Source organism: Chlorocebus sabaeus, chromosome 8 (assembly GCF_047675955.1).
Source record: "Chlorocebus sabaeus isolate Y175 chromosome 8, mChlSab1.0.hap1, whole genome shotgun sequence".
NCBI classification, from domain to species: domain Eukaryota; kingdom Metazoa; phylum Chordata; class Mammalia; order Primates; family Cercopithecidae; genus Chlorocebus; species Chlorocebus sabaeus.
In genome coordinates, this window is record NC_132911.1 from 8,631,622 (window position 1) to 8,641,766 (window position 10,145).

Consider the following 10,145-nt stretch of genomic DNA (forward strand, 5'->3'; position numbering starts at 1 on the left):
GCCTGACACTTGCTTTAACTTTGTTCACAATGTCCTTCATCAGGTTTCCCTCCGCAGGATTAGCAACAATGCTATCCTCTGTTTCTGAGTGTTTAATCCACTTTTTTTTTTTTTTTTCGCTGACATCCAGTAAAAATACTAACAACTTCCTTCTGCTGTAGACCTAACTAACTGTGCCAGGCACTCTGCTGAGCACCGGAGAGGCACCGTCTCATCCGCTCTGGGTGAGGCTGCCGCTTAGCGAACGAGCTTGACAAGTGAGGAAACAGGCTCAGCGAGGTGACTGCTTGCAGAGGGCCATGTGGCTGGGCAGGACTTGAGCCCACATCCATCTGGCCTCAGAGGCTTGACCACTGTGCTTGTCTTCCTTTCAACCTCAGCTGGCTTTTCTTCCAGGTCAAACTCTCCTTGCCTGAGCCCTGACTGAACATGTAGTTTTGGATTAAGATGTTACGAGGTGTGGGATATGGACAAAGAATAAGATAGTGACTTGTCCCCATTCCTTTGTGTATTTGACAAATATCCTTTGAGAGCACGTTCTGTGTACCGATCCTGGGATGCAGGGGTACTGCATACTTTTCTTAATCTCAGGGGTGATGTGTGGGTGGAGTTGGGCCAAGTGTTTAATGCTTGGGGCTAGAAATGAGTAAGCTGAGGCCATCAGCCATTACATGGGAGCCTTGGAGGTAAGTAAGAAACAACACAACCTAGGAATGATGCTAATGATGAAATGCTTGCACAGTTCCACAACTGTTTCCTTCCTAGACACCCTGGTTTGGTTAGTTACACGTGTGGTCATACCCACCACAGGCACAGGTACACGTGTGCATGCACACACCCGCCCTGCTCCAGCCTCCAAGGCGCCGGGCATGTACTCTATCTGCTCTTTGGAGAGCCGAGGGCATGTAGCCCAGCCCTGCCTGTGCAAGACCAGGCCCTATTGGTTATGGGGAAAGGCCACTCGGTCCACAGCAGTGAGCAGGAGGCTAATTTTAACCAAGAGTAGTGGCGTGACCTTGGCACAGAAAGGAAGGCACCCACAGAGATGCCCCTAGATGGACCCCTCGCCCTTCCAGAGATGTCAGGCTGAGACGGGAGTGTTCTCCTTGCCCTCCTGCCTGCCGTTCCTCCCAGGCAAGGCTGTCAGCTCTGGGCAGCAGTCCCTCTTCACCTCATCAGTCCTCGGTAATCAGCCTTCAAACCCCTTGGGGCTGGCTCCCATCAGCCCCTGTCAGACTCTGCAGCCCACAGGGGCCTGGTGGCCCAGGGGCCAAGCTGCTGATTGGAAATGTCGGAGGATGGGACCAGGGTGGGCAGGAAGACCAGGGGACTGGCAGGCCGGGCTCCCAGGTGCCCCCAGGGAAGGTGCTGCCTGGCCTGGGCCTCTGCTGTCAAGGGTGTATGGGGAAAGGGAGTGTGCATATATTGACATCCTGCTGTGTGCACCCCATTGTGGCCAAAGCTTTGTGTACATTATCTTAGTTCATCCCCAGCTTTCCTTTGAGACAGGTATGCTTATGTCCATTTTAAAGGTAATGAAACTGAGGCTCAGAGAGGTTCCATAATTTGCCAAGAATCCCATAACCCATAGCAGGCAGAGCCAAGAGGTGAAGTGAGCCCTACCTGACTCCTCCAAAGCCGGCTCTCCTACAACACGACCTGCAACTGGCCAGGGGGCCAGGCCAGGGGGTATGGGCGGGGCACAAGCCTGGTGGCGCCTGGGGCCAGCTCCAGCTCTGGTTCTTGCACCCTGTGTGACCTGCAGCCTCAGAGCCTTGTTTCCCGCCCCCCCAAGAAGCTCTGGCTGGAGGCGGCTCTGCTGAGGCGCGGGAGGCGGCCAGGCTGACCGGGGCTTGTGTCCCAGCTGCGTGGGCTTGGCAGATGACTTCAATTTTTAGAGGCTCCATTTTTTCATCTATAAAATGGGACCAGTAACAACCCTCTCCTAAGGGCGGTCGTGCGGCTCAGTAGGACCATGCACCCGCAGCGTGAGCATAGTCCCCAGCACGTCACACAGCTCGGCGGCGTGGCTGGCAGGGGCACCGACATCACCGTCTGCGTCTGTGGGCATGGGGAGGCCCTTGCTTCCGTGAAACAGGGTGCCTGGCAGAGCTCCATGGGATGGGGTCTGCTGTCACTCCAGGGTCAAGTGAAAGCCTGAGAGGCCACGAAGTCCCCACGGTGCTAGCTGGAAATTTTCTGTGTGCACCCACAAATGTTAACTTCTCCCCATGACCAGGGCTATTTTTCGGTCTCTGGCTGATGTCAGGTGGAGCCGCCTCTCTCTGAATCATCAGTAGAGTGCCTGGCCTCCTGCACGGGGACTGGCCCCTTCATCCCTCCAGGGGCTGCCATACTGAGACGAGAATGAGGATGCATTAAGCCTGGTGGCCCCATCCGCACCAGATGTTTTTCTTCCTGGAATCTTTTCCACCAGGCTTTCACGAACCTTCCTGTCATCCTCTCAGCAGTTTGCTTAACCTTATTAAAAGGATTGCCCCCTGAGGGCCACTGGACAGGCCCTGTGGGTTATGTCTACCCTGTTCCTCAAGTGCTCAAGAGCACGTTTAATCTCACCACGCTTTGGGGCCCCTCAAGTGCTGGCCATGGAGCTGAGCTCAGGATTCAAGGTCTGCCCCCCATCCTTTCTAGGGATGTGATGTGGGCGACAGGCTCAGCATCTCTGCCTTTCTTCTGTCCAGACTGAGCAGAATGAAGATGTCACACCTCCAAGAGGCTGCTGTGAGGAGCCCCCAGGGCAAGGCACAGAAAACCCCTTTGTAAAATGTGGAGGGTGGTGACCATGGCATTCTGGAAGAAAGGCTAGGAGCAGTGGGTCCCTACTCTGCCATTTATCAGCTGTGTGGCCTGGGGCCAGTTACTTACCCTCTCTGGGCCCTAGCTTCCTCATCTGTAAAATGAGAGTCAGAAGGCTACCTCTTGGGATTGCTCAATCATTGGCACTTTACACTCAAAACACGTTGACTGAGTATGAAGGTCTCTTTAGCTGTCTAAAGATTCTAAGCATGGTATCAAGTTTCAACTTTTAACTTGGGTGACTCTGCAAGCCCATCAAAAAAAGCGACTCAAGTGTCCACCGACTGACAAATGGACACGCAAAACGTGGTGTATCCTTAAAGGGGAGTCTTATTCACCCTCAGAAAGGCAGGAAACTGACATGACATAGATGAACCTTAAAGACACTATGATAAGTGCAATGACCCAGTCACAAAAGGATAAATACTGTAAGATTCTTGAGGTCCCTAGAGAATCAAATTCATAGAGACAGAAAGTAGAGTGGGGGTGCCAGGCTGGGGGCAGGAAGGAATGGGGAGTTAGCATTTAATGGAGACAGAGCTTCGGTTTGGGAAGATGAGAAAGTCCTGGTTATGGTGGTGGCGGCGGCCACACAGCAGTGTGAATGTTAACAGTGCATGGAACACTCAGCAAATGTCTATGCTGGTAAATTTTATGTTACGCGTATATATTTTACTACCTTAAAAAAAAAAAACAGAAATGACATCATGAGGCCTGAGGAAACTTGAGTCCTGGTTTTTAGTATCTAATGGAATACATGGTGGAACCTTTTATAAAATATTTCATTAAAGACAGCTTCATCTTTGGAGGAAATCTGGTTTTCATATGTAAATTTGCTTACGGCTGCTCCACTGGTGTTCCAGCTTAGCTTTAGGTCTTTCTTATTTGTAGATGGGACATTTATTCACACCAAATATTCTTGATTTTGAAACTGATCAATGAGTCACAAGAATACATTGATACCTACCACAGGGCAGGTAGAGTGAAAGATACAAAAGCAGAAATAATGTGTATGCGTATGTGTTACGGTTCAAGGGCTGAACTGTATCTCCTCCTCTCCACATTCCTGTGTTGAAGCCCTAACCCCACTGCCTCAGAATGTGACAGTATTTGGAGATATTCTCTTTAAAAATTGATGAGTAAAATGAGGTCGTATGGGTGGGCCCTAGTCCAATATAACTGCTGTTCTTGTAAGAAGAGGCGACAAGGACACAGATACACACAGAGGGATGATCACATGAGGACACAGGGAGAAGGTGGCCATCTATGAGCCCAGGAGAGAGGCCTCAGGAGAAACCAACCCTGCCGGTGCCTTGATCTTAGACTTCCAGCCTCCAGAACTGTGAGGCAATCAACTTTTGTTTAAGCTTACAGACCCTCACCCGTGGTATTTGTTCCAGTAACCCTAGCAAACGAATACACTATTCCATTTCCAAAATACTCCTTAAATCCTTAAAGCAACCCTGCAAGGGAGGCCTCACTGCCCTCTGTTTATAGACAAGGAAATCAGGGTTCAGAAGAATGGAGTCACTCACGCAAAGTCACACAGCTGGAGAGTGCCAGGCTGCCTAGGTCCTTGGCTTCTGACCCTGTGTGCTCCTTTGGAAGTTCTGCCCCATGGGTGGGAAGAGCATGAAAGTACAGGAGTCCCCTCTATCCACAGGGAATACGTTCCAGGACCCCCATGCTATCTAGATGCTCCGAACTGCAGATAGTACCGAACCTATATATACTGTGTTTTTCCTATACACGCATCTCTATGATACAGTTTAATTTATGAATTAGGCACAGTAAGAGATTAACAACAATAACTAATGATAAAATAGAAAATTAAAACAATATGCTAGAATAAAAGTTCTGTGAATGTGGCCTCCCTCTCTCTCTCTCTCTCTCTCTCAAAATATCTTATTGCATGTAATATTTTGGGACCGCAGTTGACTGCTGGTAACTGAAACCTTAGATAACGGGCCACTACTATAGACAAAACAGATCACAGCAGCAAAGAGAGCAAAGCTCTGAAGGCAGAGTTAGAAGCCTGAGGCAGGGGAGGTACGGCAGAGGCCAGGGAAGACTGGCTAAGAGGACTTAGCTGGGATCAGGGTCTCTGGAGGCCCTTCTTCGGGGGTTATTATAGCACTAATGAGAGCTAACATTTCTGCGCATTTAGCATAGGACAGGCACTCTGCTAAATGCCTCCTATGTGCTGCTTTGTGTAAACCTCGATGCAGGTGTCAGCATTGTGCCCATTGCACAGATGAGGAAACTGAGGCTCAGAGAAATGAAGCAAAGTCTCTGAGAGCAAACATCCCGGGAGAGGAAGTGCCTGATTTTGAAAGGTCTGTCTGACTCAGAGACCCTGCTGTTGCTCACTTCACAGCAACACTGTGGGTGTGTCCTGGCTCTGGAATGGAGGAATGGAGGAATGGAGGGAGAGGGAAAGGCATCAGCTCCTTCACAGGCAAGGAGAAGTCTGAGTTCCCTAGACCTGGGCTGCCCCCGTCACCAGAGCTCTGGGTGTCAGGACAGCAATCATATGCCCCAGACGGCTCAGGCGTGGGCCCCCTGGCAGTGTCCTCACGTGTGCAAATTTATGGTTGGGGGAAGACAGACTCCACGCCATGAAATACCCTCCCTCCCCCAAGGAAGGCAAAGTCCCAGAGCAGGAAATGATGCTTTCGTCCATTCATGCGCCCTCTGCCTCCTCTCTCCATCTCTCTTCCCCCACACACTCTCACATTTCACTTTCTGGCTGGGAATTGACTGGGCTCCTCATCCTTTATTGACATGTTTATGTCTGGAACAAGAACACACCACGACGCGGGTTCAGCTCCGGGCACCCCCTCGAGCAAGTGCGCCCCCTAGCGGAGAAACTCTCCCTCGTCCTTCAAGCTACTTCCCAGCCTCACCTTTCCCAGGAAAACCAAGCCGGAGGAGAGGCGGTTGTCCACTTTGCCTGAGAACGTACCTTGGAGCATGTGCTGGTCTTCTGAGTTTCTTTTCTAATTTCCACAGGTTGTCACTTGCATGCCAGAGCTGGAAAAAGCCACAGGCATCTGCGGGTCCTGCAGTTTCAGGATCTGAACATCAGCCTGGCCCCCAGGTGCTTGGAGCCAGCCCTGCTGGGAGGCAGCACTTCCAAGCTCACACAGCCATGCCCAGTGGTTCCCAATCTGGGGTAGACATTAGCACCAGCTGAGGTGTTTAAAGTATGCGGAGGCCCTGGATAAAGTATGCTCACCTGGAACCCTGGCACTGGGACTTTTTAATGTGCTGCCCCACCCCTTCTATCCCAGGTGATCCTAGTGAGGAGCCAGGGCTGACAGCTGCTGGTCCAAGCTGGAAATACTTGCACAGGAATCACTCAGGGTGCTTATAAAAGAGGACGTTTCCAGATCCAGACTTCAACCCACTGAATCAGAATCTCTGTGGGAGAGGGAGAGGCTGAAGGACTTGCATTTTATTTTATTATTTATTTTTATTTTTGTTTTTTGAGACTGAGTTTCACTCTTGTCGCCCAGGCTGGAGTGCAATGGCATGATCTCAGTTTACTGCAAACTCCGGCTCCCAGGTTCAAGCGATTCTCCTGCCTCAGCCTCCTAAGTAGCTGGGATTACAGGCACCCGCCACCACATCCAGCTAATTATTGTATATTTAGTAGAGACAGGGTTTCACCATGTTGGCCAGGCTGGTCTCGAACTCCTAACTTCAGGTGATTCACCCGCCTTGGCTTCCCAAAGTGCTGGAATTACAGGCATGAACCACCGCGCCCAGCCTGCATTTTAAACCAAAAACCTGACATGACGTTGGTGAAGCACTGGGTGACTCTTTCATCTTTAGGGGATGACCGTGGGGTCCAGGCAGGTGAGGAGACAGTCTTAAGCCTTGCAGCTCAAGGACAGCTCCCGAGTCATGGCAGCCACTTCAGAGGGGTTGTGGGGGCCTGGGACGTGGTGCCCTGGCCTATGGTCCCTGCTCATGAGAGGAAGGAAGGCTCATTCCTCATCCTGTGATCTTAACTCCCTCCTCAGCCCCACCCCACAGGAGCTCCAGCAGGTCAGCCTGGCCCTCCCATTCTTGAGTCCCAGTGGCCCCCACTGGCAGGAGTCCCCACTGACCCTGTTGTCCCACGTTCCTGTTTACCCCCACCAACCACGCCCCCTAGCACTAGGTTCTTGGTCAGGCAGTTTCCTCGTTCCAGCACCCTGGTGTGACCAGGTCCTGGAGGAGGTCAGAAGCCCCACAATTTCTGGAGCCCCCACTGTCTGGGACAACAGAGTTCCACCTCTAGGTTCCTCCACCTCCAGCATCCCGGAGCAGCTGCGGGACACCTGTCTCCTTGGGCTCCTCAGTGAGGCCCCAGGCCTGTCCCCGCCTGCCCTTGCAGACCTCCTCCCTAAAGTGCTGTGCTCCCACCCAGTGCTTGCCCACGGCCAGTGGGGGCTGTGAGGGCCAAGAACTGGCTGAGAGGAACCTGGTGGCATGGAGTCTGTCTGTTTCCTCATCTGCAGAAACAGCTTTGTGGTAGCAATGGTGGTGCTCCCACCCCAGGCTGCTGGAGAATCCACAGACCATAGGTGATCACGCTATGTAAACTGCATCCGTCTGGGCTGGTGGCTCTCACCCAGCACCCCTGCAGCAACTGCCCCCTCTCCAGGGGTTCTTCCATCAAGGCCCCACTCTCATCCTCTGCTGCCCAGGCCTGCAGCTTCCCCCAACCTACACCCCCATCCTGCAGCTTCCCCCTGCTACACCCCCATCCTGCCGCTTATGAGCTGTGCCTGTGAGCACTTTGTGCGTTGGTTTCCACCTCTGTACTCGGGGTGGCTATAGTCCTACCTCGGGGTGTTCTCACAGTCAGAAGAGTCAACACTGACAAGCTGGGTGCCAAGGGTTCAAGGGGAAGGAAGGGGGTGCACAGGTGGAGCCAGGGAGCTTTCGAGTGGGGGACCCAGAATGATAGGTTCAAGTCTCTGCACTTTCGTCTACACCCACAGCATGTACAACAGGCAGCGAGAACCTGGATGAAAAAGGTGGGCTTCGGTTAATGATATTTTATCAGTATTGGTTCATGAATGTTAACAAACGCACCACCATTGCGCGATGTCAGTAATAGGGGAAATGGGCGAGATATGGAGACTGTCTACTTACTTCCTACTTTCTTTTTTTCTGTAAACCTAACTGCTAAAAAAAAAAAAAAAAAAAAAAAAAAAAAATTCTATCTCGTAAAAACAAAAACAAAAACATGCTAACAGCCCCGTGCAGTGGGAGCCACCAGCGTTCCTCGCTTTTACGCCCCATCGTCACCCGATCCTTGTTTATGCACCTGGCCTGAGGACTCGGAGCCGGAGCCTCGGGAGCTGGGCTCTTGTCCTAGCCGTCCCCAAAGCGCCGGCTCCCAGCATCAGCCCCTGGGTTTGCCAGGCACAGGGCCCCCGGCGCGGGCCCGAGCCAGGGATTTATGAGGCCACAGCGCCCCCTGCTGGCCCCGCTCGACCGCCCGGAGCCTGGGCCACGCGGGACTCCCCGACTGTGCCTCGCTTGCACCCGGTGCTCCTCCTGCACGCGATGTTCAGCTTGTCACAGGTAACGACACGGAAAAGCTCGAACGTTCGTGACTTTATTGCGGAAAAGTCCCGCAGTGCCGGAGCCGGGGGACCCAGTCTGGCTTCTGCAGCGGGGCAGGGCGGGGTCCCAGCAGGGCGCAGCGGCGGGCACGCGACCAGCGGCGGCGACTCCTCGCTCAGGGCCCAGCACGGGGGCCTTACGTGATGACAGCGGCTTACTAGTCCTGAACACCTTACTGGGGCTTAGTACTCCGGGTGACCGTGCGAGGTCACTGTTACAGCCCTCTTTACAAATGAGGCGGCACAGAGAGGCCGTGTAACTCGCCCGAGGGCACACAGTCGGTGAAGGAGTCCGTCCGGGGACCGTCTGCGAAGCTGCCTCTGCCCGCTGGCTTCCGGGTCTGAGAAATGGGCACAGCCGACCTCCTCGCCTTCGCGGCCCGTCTGGGCTGGCACGGGAGTCGGGGTCGTCCGCGCAGAGGTGGGCACGGGGCACAGGCGGGCGCGGCTGGCTAGGGCTGCAGCTCGTACTGCCGCTCGGTGGCCGTGTAGAAGTCCTCCAGCACCGACTGCAGGAACTCGAAGGTGGGCCGCTCCTCGGGCCGGCTGCGCCAGCACTCGGCGATGACGCCGCGGTACAGCTCGGGCGGGCAGGTTTCGGGGCGCGGCATGCGGTAGCCGCGCTCCAGGTTGCGGATGACCTCGGGGTTGCTCATCCCTGCGGCAGAGGGGACCGCGAGCGGGGGTGAGGGGCGGGGGTCCTTGGTGGTGGGGCGACCCGAGCGGCCCGCGGGGCACAGTGGGCCCAGGCAGGGGACAGCAGTACCTACAGGCCCCGACCGCCTCTCCAGCTTCGTGGGTTGCCCGGCCGCCCAGCCTCTAAACAGCCCTTTATTTACTTTTTATTGCCTGGGGAACGCCTAGAAATGAGGCTGTCGATTTTCTCCTGAGTGCAGGGGCAGGTCCTCTGCAGATGGGACCCTCCCCCTCTTGATTACCTGTGACCACCAGGGGCACAGCCAAGCCCATCACTCATGGGCAGCTGCCAGGTGCACACAGCAGCAGGTGACCCGGAGCCTGCCCAACTGCAGGGGCCAAGCGGCCGGAGCCCTTCGACTGGGGCTGGGGGCTGGCGGCCACGACTCTGCTCACACAGAATGGGGCTTTGGGGATCCGCTATGGGTGCAATGCCACGGTGGGCACAACCTGTCCTCAGCTGAGAACAAGCCATTGGGAGTAAACTTGAGTTCAGATGTGCCTTTGTCTTGATTCCAGTTTGTGGGACTCATCTGACCTCTGCTGGAGGAAGGCGATGCAGCCCTGCGGCCCAGAGCAATAGTGATGCAGAGGGCAGAGCTCCACCCCAGATTCCATGCCTGGGTCTCCGTCCTTGCCCTGGGACTCACTCTGAAAAGAAGGGGGCAGCCACAGGCACCAAGGACAGGCGACCTGCCGCCAGGGCCGGCCGGGAAAGCAGGGAGCCGGGAGAGCTGCGGGGTGAGCCGCCTACCTGGGTATGGTACCCGCCCATAAGTGACAACTTCCATCAGGAGGACTCCAAACGACCACACGTCTGCTTTGATGGTGAAGACCCCGAAGTGGATGGCTTCCGGGGCTGTCCACTTGATGGGGAACTTGGCCCCTGCGGGAAAAGCCATGCACAGCTTTGGGAGGCCACGGCCGGTGGCCCCTACCCTCCATCCTCACCCCTACCCCTGCTCCTGCTGTCCTTCCCTCAAGCCCTCACTGCGGGGCCTGGAAAGG

General features: G+C 54.5%; 1 protein-coding gene across 4 annotated transcripts in view; it reads right to left on the reverse strand.

Annotated features, from left to right (window-relative positions):
- Positions 1-8,804: 8,804 nt before the first annotated feature.
- BLK (BLK proto-oncogene, Src family tyrosine kinase) overlaps positions 8,805-10,145 on the reverse strand; it is a 71,566-nt gene continuing 70,225 nt past the window's right edge. For 3 of the 4 annotated variants that reach the window (XM_037983833.2, XM_073017930.1, XM_073017931.1), the window contains one exon: positions 8,954-10,023. In XM_037983833.2, coding sequence (XP_037839761.2) covers positions 9,530-10,023 — 494 coding nt within the window. In that variant the 3' untranslated portion in view covers positions 8,954-9,529. Of the gene's footprint in view, positions 10,024-10,145 lie in introns of all 4 variants that reach the window. The other variant, XM_007961646.3, reaches the window with a different exon arrangement.